This window comes from Aythya fuligula, chromosome 2 (genome assembly GCF_009819795.1).
Source record: "Aythya fuligula isolate bAytFul2 chromosome 2, bAytFul2.pri, whole genome shotgun sequence".
NCBI lineage: Eukaryota > Metazoa > Chordata > Aves > Anseriformes > Anatidae > Aythya > Aythya fuligula.
This window is the reverse complement of record NC_045560.1, coordinates 155613128-155636121: the sequence shown is the minus strand read 5'-3', so window position 1 is coordinate 155636121 and position 22994 is coordinate 155613128. Positions and strand designations below refer to the sequence as shown.

Below are 22994 nucleotides of genomic sequence, written 5' to 3'. Positions count from 1 at the left end.
ATATTTTTTTCTCTCTGAATAAAAGAAGTAGAGGTGAAAACATATACTGCACATGCTTTTCTGCTACTCCTGAAATATTTTTCCATGTCTGCTAGAAATTAAATTGCAAATGAAGTAATTCAGTTGCAATTGATTAAATGTTTTGCTGAAGTACCGAGACATTTTCATCAGAAATATTCTCAGTCTATTAAACAATGGAGTTAACAAAATTGCATAAGTTGCAAAGCATTATATCAATTTTACTCCAATTACACACTGATGGTGGTGTAGTGCACTCAAAATTCTGCTCTTTCATTTTATCTTTGTTTGCCACGCTCTTGTTTCTGTATTTTTTTTTCTTGCAGTTACCTCTTTAAAAATTCTCCTGGCTCATTTGATGGTTCCAAGATCTAAAATATCACATAGTGGAGTTCTCTTAAACATACAAAGGCCCGTGGGCTAAGGCTGTATTTATTATCATCTGTATTGCCCTAGGCTGTTTGTGTTCTTTGTCTTTTACGAGCTATAATTAAGAAAGATTTAATTACGTCTATTGCAATGAAATAAATAATGCATAATAGTTCATTAACAGATTAGATTTCACAATTCCTTTTACACTGCTTTGATTCAAGCATTTGTTTAAGAGGTTTCCACTGTGTATATGGCATTTTTATAGGTTGGTGTGCAGCAAGTGTTAATCTTAGTTATTCATATGAGACATTTGAGTGACTTACTTTGAGTTTGGTATCTTGTGGATTGTTCATTTGCTCTTCATCGGAGATCTGATGTTTTAAGTGCATTATATTCTTGTAGCCAGAGATTATGAAATTCAAAGGGAGAGAATTGAGCTGGGGCGCTGCATTGGTGAAGGACAATTTGGAGATGTACATCAAGGAGTTTACATGAGTCCGGTAAGCCTTATTTTGGAAGTAAATCACAGACAAACAAAAAGTTTCTAGTTTAAATAAATAAATGTATGCCTCATATGCCTTGGACTGTGTCTTCCAGAACACGAGTACATGTTGACTCTGTGGTTTATCAAAATAATCAGCATGTAGTGCATATTTTTCAGTTTTCAGGTATGTAAAAAAGGAGCTCCAGAGTGGCTTCTCTGCTCCGATATGCCTGTTTTTTTTTTTACAGATACGGAAACAAATCAAAAATGCTGACTACATTATTCAGGTCTTTATCGAAGCCACTGGCAGAGTTGGAATTTTGCTTTTAAACCCCAGCAATACACTTCTTTATTTTGAGTGTGTCCAAGCATGGGAAGCATGCACGTACCTCTGGCCATACTCCACTGTGGGATATTCAGTGCTCTAGAACTTGTTCAGAAGTTCAAAACAGTATCAAAAGTTGTGAAACCTGAGCTGGGTTTAGGTTCAGTGTTCAGTGCAGAAGCTGCCATTTGTGTCAGGATAAGGTAATCTAATTTAATCTCACTGTACTGAAATACAGAGGAGAAATTGTACTCTGTTATGCTGGAAGGGCAGCAGCCTACAACAGAGGGACAGTAACATTGAAAAATGTCTGTTTCGGCAGTAAGCATCTCTCTCTTGCTCTCTAGTTTATATGTTAATAAACCTACTACTTTTTCTTGAAAGAAAATGCTGTCCACTTCTATTTTTTTTTTTGTCTAGGAAAAAATTGGTTTTGTTAAGTCAGTGTGTGTGGCAGATTTTTGAAACTGATGACTTTCTTTCATGAATTTTTGACCACATACAAGGAACTTGAATATATAAAGGAAAAATAGTAAGGTACCATTACATTTTTATGCAGTAGTCATAAACTGAAACGTAAACTTCTGGAAGAAATGGTACAGCAGGTAAAAGATCAGATGCCATAGCATGATAGCCTTCCCATCTTTGTATGTATTCAGGTCACATTAAAAAAAAAAAAAAAAGGGTGATTATTGGCATCTCGTTCTGTTAGCTCAAATTCCAATCTGAAAATCTTATTTATCCTTGTTCATTGGACTTGTAAAGTTCCTACTCTATTGATTGTGCAGCATCCACATCTTCTAGAAAGCTGCTTTTTACTAAGAATTCCCGAAATACCACAACCAGCCTGCATTTATAGCATGCTGAATGAAAGATGTATGCATACATATACACCCAGGATCCTGTTGCTCAGGTGTAAGCTGTTCAAATAAGACCGTCTTTAAAGGTTTCTTTGCTCTGGAATTAAGCCAAAAGTGTCATTTAAAACGGTGATGTTTGCTGCTCACTGAACATTTTGGTACCTGTCTGTTAGATCCTCGCTGTTTTGGCTCCTTATCCAAAAATAAAGCATCAGCAAAACCCTGATAAGAGTCCTCTTTCTGTATGTTGTTGTGCTGCGTATCTGGAGTCGTTGCTGGCTGCAGGCACTAAAACTCTGCCTTTTGATGTTACTACTGATATATAAGACGTTGAAAAACTCTGTCTGTAGCCCCAGGAGAGAAGGATTGGTCTGGCAGGGCTCCAGAGAACTCTTCCAACCCTGATCGTTGGATCCTGATTTCAGAAGGGAATAAAATCTTCATTTACCACCAGTTTTTCAGTCAGCTTATGGGCACGTTTATGTACGAGAGAAGATTTTTGAGCAACGTTTTCATGCAAAGGCAACCCGAAGACCTGTGTTGTGACTGACTCTTAGCAAATGGACATGAAGCCTGCAAAATACAAATATTATTCTAATTCTGGTAACACTTGTGTATAAAAATGGATTTAAAATAGCAAAGGATGTGTGGACACAGGACAATTCTGTGAGTGCTGGGCTCTCACAGGCCTTAAAAACCAGGCGAGGACATTGGTCTACCCTCTGCCCTTTTGGGGAAAAGGTGGTGTGTAATTTTCCCATTAGAATCATGGAATCAAGGCTGAAAAAGACTTTCAAGATCATCTGGTCCAACCATCCCCCTACCACCGATGTCACCCACTAAACCCTGTCCCTAAGCACCACGTCCGACCTTTCCTTGAACACCCCCAGGGACAGGGACTCCACCACAGAATTCCCAATATGAAGGAAGTCATCTAAGGCCCTGGTCAGGACTGGATCAGGATTAATTTTAAAACACTTCAGCTGCTTTTAATCCATGAAGAATTCATCAGAGTGACATCTTAGCACGGCGTGGAGCAGTGGGGATGTGCCATGTTGCTGTGCTGGAAGAGCTTGAGCTACCTGTGGTGGAGCAGCTTCTGCTGGGCCCCTGCAGAGCTATTCTTGTGAGAGCTAGGGATACACGAGCTTTCCGGTTTGTAATGCAGGTTACTCACTTGATAAATGAAGATTTAAACTTTTAAAATACCATTTTCTAAGTAAATCGCAGTGTTTTGAATTCTACTGAAGCTCAAATGCCTAAAGCTTCTTTACAAAATAAAAGGCACTTATAGCTTCTCCATGCTGTCTGGGACTCAGAAAAGGAGTGTTTGTAGAAGACACGAAAGGAAGAGAAGATGAAAGATGCCGCCTGAGCCAGGAGGCCTCCTTTGGGCTTTCTTGGAGCTTCCCATTTTTCTGTATTCAGAGGATAAGCAATCAGATGCTACAATCTGTTTCTGATTTTGAATACATGTGTTGTGTTAAATCGGTTCTAAGCTCTCGATGTAACTGATTGTAAAGCTAATTTATAAAATATTTCACTTCCCTTTGTAGTTGGAGCTCAGCTGAAAAGTCCAATTAGTATGCATCCTGTTAGCAGTCTGCTTAATAGGAAGGATTGGAGTCAGTCAGAATTACAGCCAGTCTTTGCACTGCACAGCCACAAACACTCCTTTATTTGGCTTTCCAAGTTGCTTGCTTGCAGAAGCCAAGTGTGTTTTTCAAGCATGTATCTACTTGTTTTCCTTTGCTTTTGCTAAATATGCTCATAGTTTACTCTCCTCCAGTAGCCCTGTAACACTTATAGCACTACTCATTTAAATCAGTCATCTTTTATCACAATTTTTGTTTGAATTAATATATTCTAAATCAGATTAAATTTTCCAAGGCTCATTAGATATAAACACAGACACTAAGTGTTTTGCTTATATTAATGTTTTATCAGTGATGTTTGCAAAATGAATTTCTTAACTAAAGTGCTAGAATTTTACAGGACTTAGCTTTTGGTGGGCTGTATTTCAGTTATTTCTAATTAATGTGTTTCAGGAAAATCCGGCTATGGCTGTTGCAATCAAAACTTGTAAAAACTGCACCTCAGACAGCGTTAGAGAAAAATTCTTACAAGAAGCCTGTGAGTATTAAATTATTTCTTTCAGGGTAGCTTCTGTAAATGGTCCTTGGAAAGATTTTGCAGCCCTCTGTGCCAGAAACTTCTGATACTAATTTGAATGTTTTGTTAATGTACAACATGAGCTTTGTTCTCTCCTGCAAAATGTGCCAGGAAGACTGCTTTATTTCCTGGCATTGCCTATGTATATGATTATATGTGGCTTATTTGATTTTTCCAAGTTGAACAGTGATATCTGACTCCTGGAAGACTTCAGAAACAGTTTTGCAGTGTCAGAGATCTGATCTTCTATTTTTTTTCCTCAACCAATTTTTAAAATAAAATCAGGTAGCATTTGTTTCAGTGTATTACACTACCTTTAGAAGGTCAGGTTGTGCTTGTTAAAAAAGTTGCTAAAACGTTAGGTCTAATACTTACCTGTTTTGAAATTTCAGAATTAAAAATTGTAGTAGAATAAACAAATTTTCTAAATAATTGCCCACAAATATTGCATTCCCCAACTAATATCTTTCACACACGAGGAAGGCTTTTCGTTGAGAAGAATACTTACAGAAAACGTTTGTAAGCATATTGTAGGTGCTGATTTCCATAATGTTTGGCTTTGTAAGTAAATTATGATATGAGACATAGACCTTAATTTTTGCCTATTATCCTCCGCTATTACATATCTATAAATCTTGTAAAGGCATTGTGTTATAACAGTAAATTAATTGGTTATGGCCAGATGTTACTGTATTCTCTTACTCAGTAGGCTTTTGTTTAAGGATTTGTAATTGTTCAGAAAAAGCGTTCAGTGCTAATGGCTTATTATTTTTGAATGTCAGATTTTTCTTAAATTACTATAGTTCTTTCAACTATCTATCTAGCTGTTGGAAAAGTAAATACCATTGTTTAGAGTAATAACATAGCAGTCAAAGGTAGGCTGCTGTCTCTTAACAACATAGAAAATAATTGCTCATTGAATGCTGCTTATTAGACCTTGAGCTCAACAGATCAGGAAATGCCAGCAGCATAGACAGGTAAATAGTGCTTTTCAATTTAGTTTTAATCATTTTTTCTTCCTTTTTTCTTCTAATTCCATCCATTCCATTTCCCCTGTTTGTGTTCAGATTGCAAACTCTTGAGAAGACACTGCCACTTTGTAAGAGCACCCATAAAAGGCCCAAATTCAACATTTTAACCAGAGTTTCAGTATTTCATTAAAGAGCTTCGTGTATTTTTTTCCTTTAATAACACATAACATATGTAAACCCTGCGGATTCAGAACTTCTAAGTATGATATAAAGACAGTTCTGGTAGTTTGGGGGTTTTAGTTGTTCACATTGGATTTTCCAGTGCTGAAAAGATGCTGTGTTGATTCTTGCAAGAAGGAAGACAAACTGCCTGGGCTTTGGAGATCTTCACTGATCTTCCACTGGTTTTGGTAAATTGCTCCTTTCTGCAAGTGGTTCATTCCTTCTGGAAAGGGAATCTTCCTCTTGGCTCTAGAATCTTGATGGCAAAATGAATTTGTGAGTTTGTCAGGTAACGTTGATTGAATTAGTCTCTCAGATATATTTTCCAACAATGGAATATATTGTGCTTAAAACTTAAGACCATAAGAAGTATAGAAATATGTATGTTGATTTCCTCTTCATCATTTTGTCTTCCCACTTCATTTCTACATCAAAGAAGCAATATTTTCGTGTTGGAAAACATACTGCAAATTTCATTGAGTTAGATTAGTGTAAGAGAGGCCTAAAGGTAAATAATTGGTGGTGTTTCAGAATATACATTTTATTTACCAAGATTTTAATACTGAAATAGGGTTCAGTTAAACTTCCTTCTCTGAAATTCCTTTTACTTCAAAAGGGAGGAGGGGAGTTCAGTGATTTAGGAACCTAGTCTCAATTCTATGTAGTGTTTTACCAGTTTTTATTGCCCAGTTGGCATGTTCTTTATTCCTGTTCATTAATGTGTTAAGCTAAGTCCTCGACAGGGTTGTTTGTTTTATTGATTCTTTTCCTGATTTATTCATAATACATTAATATTTTAAAGAGTATCTTTGTTTCCTTCTTTGCAGTAAAATATATTAGTGAAACATTGTGGGATTAAGTAGCATTGTCCAAGGGATTTTCTTGGGATTTTTAGTGTTGCAAGATGTAGTGGTTATACTGCTGTTGTGTATCAGAAGTAGAGTTCAGAGCTCATCAGAATGTGAATCCAAAACCACCTGCTGTTTCAGTTTATAATTAATTAAAAGCCAAAATACATTTTTTCTTTTCAAATTCTGTGTGAACTAAAGCAGACTTGCCAGTTTGGTAATTGCTATGTATTTCTGTTGACAGCATACACTGTAAATGTAAAAGAGAGACTACTTTAAGATTAAATTAAGGATGCTTGTTGTGCGTATGTTGGAAGATAAAAACGTAATCAGAGGACTGATGTTTTGTTTAACCTACCAAATAGACCTCCCCAGAACATTAATAAGCATTTGTACATCTTCCTGCATAAAATATACCGACTGTGCTGCTGAGACTGAAAAGTTAATTAAGCCCATAGAAAATAAAATCAGATGTGAACTTAATCATCAAATGAGGTTGTGTGTCTGTGCCATAAACTGACATATTTTTTCAGACATGGAGTTAAATATACTGGTTTTTCCTTCCTCCTCCTGTTCTGATAGGTTTATAGGTTGGACACTGGGCTGGTAGGTCAATGTGTTCACTTACATCATGCTCAGCCAGGGCAGAACTTAATTATTATATTTATTAAAAAAAAAAAAACAAAAACAAAAACACAAACTTCTTTTTTCTCCTTGTAGTAACGATGCGTCAGTTTGATCATCCGAACATTGTGAAGCTCATTGGAGTTATTACAGAAAACCCAGTCTGGATAATCATGGAGCTCTGTACCCTTGGAGAGGTATGAAAACTTCCCCTGTGCCTTTGGTTTCCCTTTTAGCTTTGCAAAAGACTGAAAAAATCACTTATCACTACTAAGCCAAAGGCAAACTCCTCAGACATGATATCATACTTGTGGTAGAATTATGGACTCAGACACAGGAGTGGCAGGATTTGACCTCACTCCTCCACTAAGGGAACTGCATCAGCTCGTACCAAAGGGATTTAGTCATAGCTTTCAGAGAACTTCAGTTGCTCTTGCAGAGTGAGAGCATGACCTGTGTCAAGTCAGATGATGGTAATGAGTTACAAATAGCATTTTCAAGCATGCCTTCTGGAAGGGAAATTACGTGGTACATCTTCTGCTCCTAAAAGGTGGCGGTAGTGGCTGCTGTTGTGTGAGCAGCAATTGAAGGAAACTATAGCAGAGAGGGTTTGGGAGGAGGGTGGAAGTGGGGTACATAAAACCATCCAAATTTCTTTCCCAGCCTTGAATAGATGTTTCTTGAAAAGTGGACGTTGCATATGAAAGGGAGCAGGTTTGTTATTCTTAAACAAAGATGGCTTTTGGAAGCCTCCTGAGTAATATTGCTATTTTCCTCAGAATCCTGAATTTATTATCTTTCTTTCTGTACAGTCTCTGCAGCAGAGACCTTAGATAAGATGACTTTCCTCATTATCACGTCATTTGGATGAATGGTTTAAAGAAAACTAGAGCTCAGGTTTTTGAAACTCATTTGTTTCCTTTGAGCCACGTATATCTGAAAATGTGAGCTGAAGTAATATTTCATTCTGTAAGACATTTTAATTAGCAACCTGCAGTACGTTGTCCAAACAGACCAAAAAAAGGCAGCAAAACTATAGTGGAAGCATTTTCTGTCAAAAGTTTATAAATTTCTTTTATGGAGCCCAAATTACTTTTTAAAGCCTTTTTTTTTTTTTTTAATTGATAAAAGAGAATCTAGTGCTACTAGATTAGGCCTACATTAGGTCCTAACTGCCTTTTACTGGGAGTATGGTTCATAAAACTTCTGCATTGATAGGGGCTACTCTGAGCTAAATGCGTATATCTTAGCAAATGTAAATGCAGAGTAAAATTCATGCTGCTCAAACAATATTCATCTAATCAGTATTTCAATTTGCTGGATACTGTTATGTCCTGAAATCATTTAGGACAAAAACTTGCTCAGTTCTCAGGGAAGAACTCGTAACAAGACCACGAGCACTTGTCTCAGCAGCAGCGTATGCACTCAGCCCTCAGAAGGAGCCTGAATGCAATGCAGAAATGTTTTCTTGATTGGGCTAACAGTTTCCACACAGAAAAAATACTGCTTGGATTTAACCCAGTTGGGCTTTTTCATAAGTGGTTTTCTGTTCTTGCCCATCTAAAGGGAAAGCAGGCCTGTTGACACTTGGGTAAACTTTACAATTTGAGATATGTCTTGTTCAAATCTGTTATCTTTTTTTTGTTGTTGTTCTGACTTCTTTCCTTCTTTTTTTCTTTGTGCAAAAAGTTGAGATCGTTTTTGCAAGTCAGAAAATACAGCTTGGATCTGGCCTCCCTCATACTCTACGCTTACCAGCTTAGCATGGCACTTGCTTACTTAGAGAGCAAAAGATTTGTACATAGGTAAGCCCGTATATACACATGTGTGCGTGTTTTTATACGTAACTATTTGAAATTTTATAGAATAAGCTGTGTCTTAGATTACCAAATTGCTTGTTGGCAGTAATTCTGGGTACTAGATACAGTTGTCTGAGTGAAGAGACTTAATATACATAGTTGGATCCTTTAAGCTTCACTTTCATGTTTCTTTCCCTTGGCTTATGATGAATGTGTAGCAGCAATACTTTGACACTCCTAAAAGCCATTTACGTGTTTTATGTCTGTCTCCATATCAGTATGGCATTTTTTAGTCAAAATAACACCCTTTTCAAGAGTGACACCTGCTGGCTCAGCCCTAGATTGACTTGGAGATGGTGCCTGATTTTAATCGGAATAGATTTCAGCTGAGTTGTTGCTTTGTGGTTACATTTTTTCAAACTGGTAGTCAACTGTAATCTTGCAAATACAGAAAATAAAACAATGGGCAGCCGGCTTCTTAAGCAAAGAACAGGGAAAACAAAATATTTATAAAATAAAAGTTCTTTTTTAACCAGAAAGTGAACCTAAATTTCTTTCTGGATGTGTTTTTAATTTTCTTCCCTTTGAATTCCTCCCTAGGGGGGAAAGACTGATTTTAGCCTCATGTTGTATGCAATTAACAGTAAACAGAATTCAAACTGCTATGAAACATTTAGGGCTTGAACTTTCTGTTTGTGCTTAAAGATTTAAGTTCAGGTTGCATGTATATGGTATATATTGTACATAGATACATATATATGCATACTATATATAATACACACCCAGATATAAGACCAAATGTGCTAGAATATTTCTTTAAGCTTCTTAGAATCAGTAGACAAATATGTAGACTTTTTTTTTTTCTGTATGTACCCACCCAAACTGTAGAAGAATAATTTGGTCCTCTCAAGGGACTTTGATACTTCTGGACTTTAATAATATATTTCAAATAGTGTTTTACCACTCTTAAGTTTTTAAATGACTAGAAATAGTGTCTCCTCTATTTGGCAGGGATATTGCTGCTAGAAATGTGCTGGTGTCTGCCACTGACTGTGTGAAATTAGGTGACTTTGGTTTATCCCGATACATGGAAGATAGTACTTACTATAAAGGTAAGTCGACATTCAGTTTGACAACTGCTTAAAAATTTAGTAGATGGCAGTAAATTCCTACATGTATGGCTCAAGAAGGCAAATCACAGGATCTGATTTAAGTTGCAAAAAGTAGGAAATGCATTTGTAGGTTACATTCTGGTTTTTAGGACAAGCACACAGTACTTTTTTCACAATTCTAAGAAGGTTCTCCATTTCGGGTCCTGAGATAATCACATTAATGGTATAATATAAGTAGCCTAAAATGGTTTTAAGGCTACAGATGTTTGAGCCTGCATTGTTATTGTATGCTGCATACTCACAAATGCCACTGGTCTGGCAAGATTCAATACAAAACATACTTGAAATTACTTTTTACCCCCATTTTGCATGGAAGACTGAGCTGAAGTGTCTCCAGCAGCTGTGAGATGCCCTTCAGTGCCTGATGGGGAAAAACAGGCCATCTCTCTTCTCCTTCTATGTGGTGCCAAACTGCAACATTGAAATCTGGTGCATATTATGTAGCTGTCTTTACAAATTCAATCTTCAATAAATTTTGAAGTTAGTCGTGTATTTTAAAAATCCGTTATCTGTCCTCTTAACGCTTCAGTATGCTTCCTGGTTTCACTTGTCTCATTTCACTCTGAGCTACTTTCAGTTGATTTAATTGCCGAGAAGGTGAGGAATGTTTTTGACATGGTCATTTCTTGTTGTGCTTTTGGGTTTTTTTTGGGGGGAGGTTTGGGGAAATGCTTTGTTTTGGAGTTGTTTTTTCTGCTTCATGTAAGGCCAAGCAAGCTACCCTTATTTTGATCAATCATTTGCAAACACCTGCTCCCTAGCTGAGATTTTGTGAGTTTTAGACTTAGTACCAGTGGGTTCTTAACCACAATAGTTGTATTTTGAATGAAGAATTGACTTAAAATTAGAAGGGGCTTAATCAGTCTGTATATTTATGCAAGGTGCTGTTCCCCTCTCTCTCAAGGATGACCAGCAGAACTGGCCAGGTGGCACAGAGATCTCGTGTACAAATTTGATAGTTACTCACTGGAGATGGGTTTTGCCTGTAAATTATTTCCCTAATGAAACAAAGCTGTTTGAACACAGCAGTGGGAATAACAGCCTGCCTTGTCTTGCCTTTCCTGTAGCTTCCAAAGGAAAATTACCTATCAAATGGATGGCTCCAGAGTCAATCAACTTCCGACGGTTTACCTCAGCTAGTGATGTGTGGATGTTTGGTAAGTGAACCCAAATGGTGCGGCTTTTACTGTCCTGTCCCAGAAGTTCAGTGTTTTTAATTACTGTAAGATGAGTAATTTCTAGATACTCAGCTGTTTTTATTGTTCTTTCGGAAATTCCAGTTTCTTCTAGCACCTTTTCTATCTCTGTTTTTTTTTTTTTCTATGTATAAGTTTAGGCTTAACTTTCAGGAATATCCTGAATCCTTCATCTTTTTTTCCTAAATATGCATGTTTTTTATATGAATCTGATCACCTGTGCTCGAACAAGAGCTCACAGAGCGCTGCTCTAGACAGACAAAACAAAGACAGGCTGTGTAAAGGAGCAAAGACGACGAGACTTTAAGTAAGAGCAGCGTTCACCCTCTTCACAAAATAAAGTGTGTTTTTTTTTTAAGCAAAGGGTATATGATTTTTACCTGTTTTATAATAGTATGAAGAAAATTCTGGTGGTACAGTCAGAAGAATTAAGCCCGTGGAACATTCTGGCTGATCTTAACCTGACAGACCATTTTTCCCCTTTGTGCTTTTTAACATAGTTTCAACAGAAACTGTTTTATTACATAGTTTCAGCACAAAAAAAAAAAAAAAAATGGGATCAGTGCCAGCGTTAAAACACCCTCAAAGTGAAAATACACTATGCAAGTCGAAACAGGCCAGTTGGAACTAGTCAAAGGGAAAAGCAAATACAGCTCATTCTACTTTAAAAAAAAAAAAAAGAGAGAGAGAGAAAGAAAAGTAGATTTGAATATGAGCAACCATTCTGATTTACAATAGGTAAAGCGTAGCTAAATGTGCAGGCAGGCTGCTGTGAGCCAGCTGTGGGTCATGCTTCCTCATAAATAGTTCTGGTTGGTACTGCGTGTGTGATCTTACTACACGTCCCTCCTTGGGCTGTCAGCCGGTAAGTAAAAATTGATTCCCTGGCTATAGGGTTTAGAAGAAATTGCATTGTTTGGCTGTACTTCTCAAAGCAAGTACTCTGGGAATTTGTAACATGTAGTATTCCTGAGCATAGCAACTCTGAAAGGAGGCTTTTGTCCTTTATTTTAGCCACCATTCTTATTAAACCTCCTTTCTTCCCTCTTAAAATCGAGGCTTTGTGTGCTGGGGCTGGGGGAAAGGTTTGCTTTCTCTTTTACCAGTTTTTTTTTTGTTTGCTCACACGGAGGAAATGTTTTTTTTGTGTGTGTGTTCCCCAGGTGTGTGTATGTGGGAGATCCTCATGCATGGGGTAAAGCCCTTCCAGGGAGTGAAGAACAATGATGTAATTGGGCGGATTGAGAACGGTGAGCGGCTCCCCATGCCTCCAAACTGCCCTCCTACCCTCTACAGCCTTATGACCAAGTGCTGGGCATACGACCCTAGCAGACGACCCAGGTTTACAGAACTTAAAGCACAACTCAGGTAGGGTTTTACTTCTGAAAGGTCATTTCCTTGTTCAGAAATATTTGCTTTTTGCTGTGCCTTCCATTACAGTGTTTTCTTTCTGTCAAAAATGCAAGGCTTTATCTCCAGGGGGCCAGGTTGGTGATACTTTCTTGGAAATCTGGACCTTATCTGTTGGAGAAAATTAAACTAGGCAGTGAATTCAAATAATCAGAAATATGAATCATCTTTCTTTGCCAAGAAAAACTCCATTTTGTACTAGTAATTTGTTTATAATTTGAGCTATATATGCTACAGTTCTCCAGGGGCAGGGGGAGGAGTAGAAAGAATTTAGAGTGATTACCTAGTCAAACATGTAGTATACAGTTTTGGGGTACAAACGTGTATTTTCCTAAAGAAATGAATCACCAGGTTTCAGAGCAGATGCTTTGAAATTAGACATCTGAGCATTTTCAGTAGAACAAGCAAAATTTTGAAGTGCTGTTGGAAGTCAGTTTTATTACATATCTAGCACACAAGTTCCCCATGGTATCTCTTTGTGTGCAACTGTGGAGCCTGCAATAAAAGCATTGTAATTAGCTAGGAATTACTCTGCCCTTCGTAAAATGGGATGGACTACCTTATGTTCATCTTGTAAAGTGTGAGTGCACATTTGACACCAGTCTAAATTCACACCACAGTTTATTCTGCAGTAATTCAATCCAGTGTCCATATACCCATATCTCCAGCCACAGGACAAGGGTGATATTTAAACTTAGAAACATTCCTGAGATGTTGTATAGAGACATTTAATATTTGTGGCCATTTTAGTGATTTTATGAGTCCTCAGTATCTATTTTGCATCAGTCAGTATGTGAAGGCTTCAAACAACGTGTAGGTACTGTACAGCTCTAAATCCAATCTTGAATTTGTTGTGATTCATTACCAAGTTCTTCAGTTTCAGCTGACATTGAAGTTGTGCTTTGTGGTATGTTTTGTTTTCGTAACATAATATGTGCTGCTGCTGGATGTTTGTGTTAGAAGAGAATTCACAGGTCATTAAAATAAGAGGCAATTTGAGTATAATTCTGATGCTGTTTCAAAGTTGCTGGATGGATAACTTTTCCTGTAGCTGCCTTTTAAGGTTTTTTTTTCCTCCTCAGTAAAATGTTCCACTGTCTGTTGCTCTGGGAGCTCTTGTGTAAACTTAAAATGTACATATCTAGAGAAGGACATACCCTTCTCACAAGGACCTTACCATAATATTATCAGTGCACAGGAAGGAGTGGTGGGCCTGGGTAGGGATTACAAGGAGAAGATAGGACTTGGTAATGTGGTTTGGATACTAGGTGGAAAGTGGCAATTCTTTATTTTTTTTCTTCCTCTGGAAGAAAATAGAGACTGTACTCAGAGACTGTACTCAGAGAAACAGAGCAAAGGCAAGAATGGCTCTAACAGCATGAGTCAGAAGAGGAAAGAGAGGAAAAGGTATCGCCAAATAAACAGGGTGGACCAATGCCCAAGAACCTGGCTCTCATCAGAACCTGGCTCTCGTCAGAAACGCTCAGGCAAAGGGTGAGAAACAACAGGCAAAATCTGCAGCAAGGCAAGTTCTGATCATTTACCAGGAAAAATGTTTCCCAGAGTGCATGAATAAGCACTGAAGCTGGTCGCTGGGAGACTTTCAGACCCTGCCTGGAAAAAGCTCTGAGCGACCTGACCTCGCTGTGCATCAGCTTTACTGGGAGGTTGGACTGGAGACCTCTGGGAGTCCCTTCCAACCTCAGTGGTTCTCTGATTCTGGATGAAAAATGCACCAAGGGGGGGATTTTTTAATTTTTTACCCTCCTCTTGTCATGCTAGGAGACTTGAAGCAGCATTCAGAGAACAAGCTCTCTCCTGGGGCCGCAGCAACCCTAACATGCAGTTTTTGTTCTCACCAAAGCGAAGAGTTTTCTGCCCCTCCAAAACAGTGACCTTTCCCTGCTGGACATCAGGCAGCACAGTCGTCCTCAGGGCTTCTCCACGCTGCTCGCAGAGTCAGCCCCTTGTCAGAAAGGTTGCCAAGTCCCGCATGGCGAGGCCATCTCAGGCAACGAGGAAGGATTGTGTTTCAAAACTCCAATTCCCATGAACTTGCAAAAACAAGCCATTTCCCTGGTGGCCTTCTCTGTGTGGTGTGGCTGCTGCTCGTGCTGGATAGGATCCAGGGTAGTTTTTTCAAGCTGAGAGCAGACTTTGTTTGCCTAAAGCCAACGATACAACACTGCAGCATTCCTCCCTTTTTAACGACAAAGACCGTGGCTTTGGGAAAAAACTGCTTTTCTGCATCTGAAGGAGTACTGATGGGAGCACAAATATTTCAGCTGTTCTCGGTTTAGTTGATGCCTTACCCGTTCTGTCGTGACATCTGCGTTGCACAAACGTTACTTGCAGCTGCTTGTGCCACGCAAAGATGCTGATTGCTGTAGAATTTGTGTAGTGTTATTAGGAGGGAAATAAGGCCGGAAATTTTGTGGTATTTGGTTTGTCCAGAGTGGGTAAAGGATGAGTTAGTCATCGCATCCTTCCTTCCTAGGTCCATTTCAGCATTTAGCAGACCCAAATCGTGCACTATTACTCTTAATAGTGTTGCTATTCAGAATGAGTTCTGCCTATTTACAGCACCGTAACATATACATACCACCTCATACATAAATGTATTATTAAATTTAAATTATTCTTTGCTGTGTTCAATATGCTACAGGTTTGTGTTGGTAAGGAAGCCCTAGTACACTCCCAGGTTTTCTTACAGGTCTTCTCCCAGGCTTGTGCTTGTGAGTCGTGGTGCCCTGCACATCCCTTGGCAATAATCCTGTTAAAACTCCTTTTAGTATTCTGTGTTAAACTGGATTTTCCTTTTCAGCTTTTTAAATTAACGTCATGCCATGACATTTTGAGTGCATCATTGAATTAATTTTGTATCAAGTACCTGTCGCCAGCCATTCCTCTCTAATAGAAATAGCAAAATCAGGAGCAGTTTTATCATTGCTGTGACAAGATTGGGCCCTCTGTTGGTTGCTGATGAAGAAGCACAGGTTTTACCAGAGTAGATGATCCCAGATGATCCCTGGACTGCAGGTCATGTGTTAAATACAGATTCAACTCTAAAAAGAATACAAAAAGTAAAATAATGACTGATTCATCCCCCTAAAGTTTGGTTTTATGACAGCAATGAGATAGTTAACTGATGGAAATGGGACTTGAGCCTTCTTGTGGCTGTGTTTGCTGCAGCTCTTGAAATGTTGCTTATAAATAAAAGGCCCAAAACTGATAAGAATGAAGGCAGTTTAAGTCACGTCGTTTGATGGCATCTGGCAAAAAAAATTGTAGCACGTACTCGATATATACGATGGAGGTTGCAACACTTCGTTGGCTTTTTGGTCATTGACAGTGACTATTAGGAATAAAGTCCAGCAAAAGTGCTCTTACATTAGGGCTGTACGGGGAAAATGTGTTCATCTCCATGCAACCATGTGTTTTTGTTGGCCAGACAAGAAAAAGGAAGCTGCTTGTTGAAGGGTCAGCACTTCCTCTAGGTTCCCACACCACATACAAGCAAACACTGGCATTGCTTTGTCTTCCAAAACGTAAGGCTGCATTTCAGTATTTCAGATATTTCTGCTTTGAACCTCCCAGTAAATGTTTCCTTTTCAATGCCACGGGCAAAATTGAGTGAAAAGGTTCTTTGAAAATGAAATAAGTTTATCAACTACACAAACTTCAATAGTAGACGTTTTTCATCAGACCTAGCCAAGAAGACAGCTTAGGTTTGTTTGTTCTACCTCGAGGTTTGCTAGGGAAGTCGTACGAGTAGAAATGCCTCTCTGCTGCTAAAAATACGTGCCGTTTGGGAAAATATGCCTAGATGTGACTTCCCTGACCTCTGCAATTTCTAATAAACCGTTGAGAGTCCTCAAGCAGCTGCACCGAGAAGAGGTCAAAAATATCTCTTGGCACACTTGTGCTCTGTCTATGGATCGGTCTTCCCTTTGTAAAAACAAAGACGTTTCTGTGAGTCATTTATATTCCTTGTGGTTTTTTTTCGAGTGATGCTTCTCCGAGGCATTTCTATTTTATATTCTCTTCTTGTATGTAGCAGTCAAGGGCATCCGGTACAAATTCTGCTGTAGCTCATCAGCCGTTGACCAGGCTACTCGCCGGGCTGGGAGGGAAAGGTCCTCGTGATGACACAGGCGAAGGAATAGCAGGATGAATTAGAGCCGTAAGGCAAAAAGCTGAGCCTGTGTTATGAAAAACAAATCATTTCAGTCAGAATTTGTCATTCCCAGTGACACGATTGAGGTTAACGGTACGGTATTAAATACCGGGACGCCACAGATAAAATGGCTTTGACAGCAAGGCAGATAGGTAGCAGTGTTTCATTCCTTTTTATGGAAAAACAGGACTGGGCTGTGACAAATTATACCCGTGGCCCCAAATTGTCAATAAGCCATCTCTAAATTTAGTCAGCTGCTTTTAGCTGACTTTTGTTCCATTCCTTGTGCTCGCATTAGAGCAACTGCCATATCAACGAAAAAAAAAAATTAAAAATGCACATTTTATTCATACGTGTAGGTGGTTTTTTGTTTTGTTGGCATTTTTTGGTTAAGTTTTGAGGTATTTCTTCAAAGATTGTAATCGTGGTTCGTGGCTCCAGATGCGTCCTGACTGATTTCTCATGATACATAAAAACTCGTGCTGAATATCCAAAGCCTGACCGAGCCTTAAAACGGGGCATTTTTGCTAATTCTTTGTGAGTTATAGTAAGAAATACTCTTTTTCCTTCCTCTGTAGGAAGAGAGAGGTGGTAAAGCAGAAGGATTTTCTTTTTAGTCGCCTGCGTGGGGCTGTAGCTGTTTGTCTGCAATAGCTCTATCAGAATGACTGCTGCAAATAACTTGGTCTGATTTTGTTTTTGTTCCACATTCTTGTGTTCCTTCGGCAGTGATGGATTGAGATTGCTGCAATACTCAGAAACTCGGGTAGGCTGCAGTTGAGATGAGCTGACTTCCCTGCTTTTAAGAAGTGGCATGAATTTTTTTGGCTGAGGGAGGAAAGGCGAAGCTCTAGCCTCCGACCAAGCAGGAATTTATTCTTGAAACAAGCAGCGAAGTTCCAAGATGAGAATAGATTGCTGGAGTTGATCTCATCCCTTGCATGAGTAATTCTGGGTGGTTATTTAGTCGTCTGAGCAGGAGATTATAAACTCAGAACCGAGCTTTGTTTCTAGAAACTGGAGTGCTCAAGGAGCTGGGGTAGCTCCTTCTCGGGATTATCTTTACTCTGGGGAGATCAACGTGTCAATAATCTGCCCTGCTCAGATCTCGGGACTATCCCGTGCAGCGTGCAGCTCCCTCGTCCAAAGCTTCCTTCTGAGCAGTTCTGAAATGGCAAATATCCAACATTAATAATCCACATAGCAGAACTGGGAGGAGGCTGCTGTGGGGGCAGCAGTATCACGTTGAACTTCAAACGGGCTTTTTAATAGTCAGAGCAGTGGTAAGTAGCAAACTCGGTTTTACTACTGTCTTGTGCTTTGTTTGAAAATGTACCCTCCTGACCTGAGCCTTGTAAAAGCGGAGTGAATGCTGTCAGATGTTTCTGTCTCGCCGAATTGCTTTGCTGAATGTGTTCCTGGTTAGGCTGAAATGTAAGAGGAAAGCATGGTATTTGAGATGTTGGTTTTTTTTTTTTTTTTTGACTGCTTTGTTTAACAGAGGGGAAAATCCCAGTGATTTGAAGCTCGGTTGAGCTTCCATAAAGGACGTTATTTTCGGTTTGTTTTGATCCTTTGCAGCAATCGGGGTATTTTCATGTGAAAAATAAGCTTTCATGCAAGTAAGTGCTTGGTTTGTTGTCTTTGAGGATTTCTCTTTGTAATTACACATCAAAAGAACTGTTAACATGCAAAAAACTTTTTTGTACAAGATCAACCACAGCTTTCTGAAAGCCCGGTGCTGCTTCGGTTGTTGAAAGCACCCTGACAGCCCTACAGATGCATTTCTTCAGAAACCTGGTTTCCAGAAGCAATATACAGAAAACAACTTGGTCTCAAAAGTTCTCACTCACTCTTTTCGTGTAATATTCATTGGCTTGAGAGATGTGGGAGCTCCGAGGTTTGTTAGACGTGGAGCTGGAGTTTTACTTACCTCCGATGTGTTTTTTCTTAGTACCATACTGGAGGAAGAGAAGCTGCAGCAAGAAGAACGAATGAGAATGGAATCCAGGCGACAAGTCACGGTGTCCTGGGACTCAGGAGGATCGGATGAGGCTCCTCCCAAGGTAGCTAAGATATCAGAACACAAAGCACGAGTGTTTCTAAAAGTAATAATAAAGAAATGGAATTGAAACGATGATTATTCTTCAAAGCCAGGTTTGATGGGTTGGTTGAGAACGGCGTTCTGCCCAATTCTGTCATCATCTGCTAATGCTTGCCTGAAATGACCCAGCTCTGCTTAGGCTGTTATTAGAACTGATCTGTGCTGTAATTTTGCACTGACAATTTTCTGTTTCTTGTTTGTTTAACTTGCAAGAGACTCCCATAGTTGCCACAAAAATGTTTCCTGGCTTTTTCTTTCTTTCTTCTTTCTTCTAGCACTACTATGAAACGTTAGCTGGTGAGATCTCAGACATTCGTCAAGTTTATTTATAAAACATCAGCGACGGAGTATAAATTAATTAATTGTAATTTTCTTATTCTGGACAACGGTTTTACTTCCCAAGGACGAGATGTGTTTCAGTTTACACTTAATTTTGTTTCCTTGCATGTCTGCCCTGTTTGGATGTCCCTAAGCTCTCCAGTTGGGGTAGTCTAACCTCTCCAGTTGCTGAGCACACTCTTCTCTCCATAACTTGCGTGCTTTTCCTAAGATATATTTTGTAGTTTGAAGGATCGGGTCCATACTTCGGAGGATTTCATTTTGTGCAGTCACTGCTATGATGCGGAATAATATCTGCATCCTAATCAGTCTGTGATGAATTCCTGTAGCCCTCTACTCAAGCTCTGGTGCTGATAGGGATTTTAGTAGTAGTAGCAGGGCCCCTTCTGCTGCCCCAACGGCCATAGGAAGGCAACTTATTTTTGTTTGGTTTCCACACATCTGGCTTGTTGCCTGATAGATTTCCTGGCTTTGTTTTTCATTTTGGTAACTTTATGGCAACCAAGAAATACGGACACTGAAGCTGCTACTTTCATTTCAGAGTTGAGAATGGCAAAGAATCCATCAACCTGTCTAGGCACCTGAGATTATATGATTTCGTGTATATGTAAACAGACAGCATCCTGAATTACAGAAGCAGATAAACTGCGTGAATTGGAACAATATGCTACTTAATTATTGCAAAATTGTTTAAGAATGTAGTCTTTAGGGCTTAAAAATACCTTTAATTAATGTTAGGAGTGATCATCATCAGAGCTGTGGGTGTGACACATAAATGAAAACACCTGAAAAAAGGTGTTAGGATTGATATTAATGCTCCTACCACTGCACACCTTTTTTTCAAGAGGTAGAAGGGCCTTGATATTTTAACTCCTTGAGGTACTCTCACTGTGTATGCAATGCAAGCGTTGCTTAGTTTTTCTTTACATTGTGATTTTGTAAAATGTGGTTTTTGTAAAATGTCATGCTAATGACATTTGAACAAGTTGAATTTTGTAGATAAGGAATTTCAAGCATCTCAACTTACTATGTAAATTTTTAATGGTAATAATTGACTTTTTTTCTTATAACACTTCATTTAAAAAGTTTGAATTCTTCACAGGACTTAAACTCCCTTTTACTTACAGCCTTAAATTCCTGCACATTCTCAGACAATTCACAGCTATCACAATCTGTACTATGAAATTACTTGGATTGCAGTGATTAGTTAGAAACCAAAAATAACAAGTGCTGAGTGATAACAACATTTTTCATGCAGTGGTGATAAAATTCTGTAGTTCCAAAGAACTGTGAAAGTAGCTTTTAACTGCCAGAGGGACACCAGGAGCCCATGTGCAAAACGATGAGGTTGGGTTTGGGTTTTGTTTTTTCTCTTTGGTTGATTTTTTTTTTCCTTCTGAAACACCCAGCAGCACTGTTTCTCAGGAAAAGAGGCAAATGTACCTTCAGAGGTTAACATCAAGTACAAATAACAGAATACTGCTTCTTGGAAGATAAAAGTACACTTCTGAGAAACTTTTTCCAGCATTGCTTCGTCCACTAGTGTGAAGTTTCTGTGCCTGCTCTGGCAAAAGGGAGATCTGTTCAGTGTGGGCAGGAAAACAGGCTTTTTGAACTGGGCTTTCCAAATTTCTGGTGCCTTTTCTCCTGGTTTTCTGTAATTATACCTCCTCTTTGTTTATATGCACAAAGTATTGTGTTTTTCCTGAAGGGGTAAAGCACGATACTCAGATAAATAATCCGATAACTCTTCTTTAGCTCCTTTCTAACAGGAAATATTTCTGTTTTTTTCTTGGCTGGGAATCGGTTGCAACCTATAGCATGTATAATGAAGGACATGGGGTTCAGAATATGACTGAAACGTGGGGGTTAATAATCAGAACTAACATCAGTCCTCAGAATAACGCGTGTAAATATTCATGCTAAACAAAACTTGATTTGTGTTCTCACTGAAGCAAAAGAATTTTGCTGGGAACTGCTGGGAACAGTCACAGAACAACAAATTAACGGCAAAACTTTACGTAATGCAGATTATAAACTTGGAAACTTCGCTATTTGCACCTGGAAACATGATTTAAGCATTAAGTTTTTCTGTGATATTCTGTCTGGACTTAACCAGCAGAGAGAAGGCCCTGTGGTTCAAACATAGCCCCAAAAATGTACAGAGTGAGTGTTATTTAATGAAATACCTAGCAAATAATATAGCTTCTTCTGTATCCAGACAAAAAAGTGGAGGAAAACTTAATTTTATATGGATGTTTGTTTGTTTGTTTGAAGTGTAAATAACTTTGAATGTTTATTTCAGGGATTTTTTTTTTGAGCTTGTTTTTGTGATGTGCCTCCTGTAAATGTTTGTTTCAGCAAAGAGGAATTTGGTGTGTTTAGTTTTCTGTTTAAAGACTCTCTTCTGTCTAAAGACTCTTTTAAAAGACTCTTTTCCTTTATACTTACAGCCCAGCAGGCCTGGTTACCCCAGCCCAAGATCCAGTGAAGGGTTTTATCCGAGTCCACAGCATATGGTACAGCCAAATCACTACCAGGTATTAAATTTAAATACTCCGCGTGTTTTCTTTCAAACGTGGAGTCTATAACTCAGTTGCAGCTGGTGGGATTGATTCACTTCTTAAACAGTTTAGTTTCATTGAGTTGCGTTAAACATGTTTGGGTTTTTTTGGTTTGTTTTACATAAGAACAAACCCTGAACTGGACCTGGTAGGGTTACTCCAGATGGCAGATACTTTCAAATGTGATGTAGTACTCAAATTCCTAAAAACTAAAGTGAAATGCATTAGACATTTTCATATTTACTGAAGGAATATAATATTCATGTTAGCATTTTTCCAAGCTATGAAATTACTTGTGTTGTAAATTGCAGGGATTAGCTGCCACGCTTTCCTTGGGTTTCTTGATACTCTACTCCCTGATGGTTCTCTGAATTTTTTTATTTTCTGCTAGCTGATAGCCTCCTTTGGGTATTCTTGGGCTTGTTCAAATCAACATCCACATACAACAGACTCAGTCGAGGTCCTTTTTCCCGTGGAGGGGGGGAGGTTTTCCTTGTTTTTATTGGAATGCTTCAGGCTCATTAAAACTACTTTGATTTTTCTGTGGGGAAGTTCTCAGGCTGTGCAGTTAGGCACAGTAATTACATGCAGTCACTCCAGGCTTAAGCTTGTCATATGCACGGGGGGTACATGTTTGTATGGCTCCACAGGGTGATGTGTGCATGGCTCCTATTAACTTGAACATGAGTTCTGCATGTGTAGGTCTTATAAATGTATCGATACGGTTGGTTTTGTTCATCAGAGGACTTTGATCGTTGTGACTAAAGAGGTTGAAACATATTTTCTAATGCTGCTGTTTGGGTAGGCTTCCTGACATAGTACAAGTCCTAGAGAAAGAGTTTTTATCATATCGTGGCTTGGCTTCCTTCTTCTGCTGTTGTTTCTTCTCCTCCTCCCTTGCAGTGACTACTGGAATTGAGTCCCTTCTGCACTCTCATGTTTGCTCCCTTGAGAAAAAAAAAATAAAATCTATTAAATATGGGGAAGTAAGTTTGCTAATATAACACCTTTTGCGTTTTCCCTAAAGGTATCTGGCTACCCTGGTTCTCACGGGATACCAGCCATGGCAGGCAGCATCTATCCAGGGCAGGCTTCTCTCTTGGATCAAACAGATTCCTGGAACCATCGACCTCAGGAAATATCAGTGTGGCAACCAAACATGGAGGTAGCGTGAACTCACACACCTGTTGTTGCTCTCTGTACAGTAAAGACACTTTTTTATTCTTCAGATACCTCTGGAGATTATTGTAGGAAAATTGAGTATGTTTCTTGGGTGTTTTTTAAGTTGCCTTCTTGGAGTTGGGTTGGAGTCATGACTGAATTCAGTTCTTTTTGAA

The 22994-nt window shown here is 38.8% G+C and overlaps 1 protein-coding gene across 14 annotated transcripts in view; it reads left to right on the top strand.

Annotated features, from left to right (window-relative positions):
- PTK2 (protein tyrosine kinase 2) overlaps positions 1-22994 on the top strand; it is a 191642-nt gene that overhangs the window by 151692 nt on the left and 16956 nt on the right. For 12 of the 14 annotated variants that reach the window (XM_032180855.1, XM_032180854.1, XM_032180856.1 and 9 more), the window contains 10 exons: positions 793-890; positions 4108-4192; positions 6993-7093; positions 8586-8701; positions 9707-9807; positions 10935-11024; positions 12227-12431; positions 18605-18716; positions 21547-21633; positions 22685-22822. In XM_032180855.1, the coding sequence (XP_032036746.1) occupies positions 793-890; positions 4108-4192; positions 6993-7093; positions 8586-8701; positions 9707-9807; positions 10935-11024; positions 12227-12431; positions 18605-18716; positions 21547-21633; positions 22685-22822 (1133 nt within the window). The other 2 variants (XM_032180858.1, XM_032180857.1) reach the window with 2 other exon arrangements.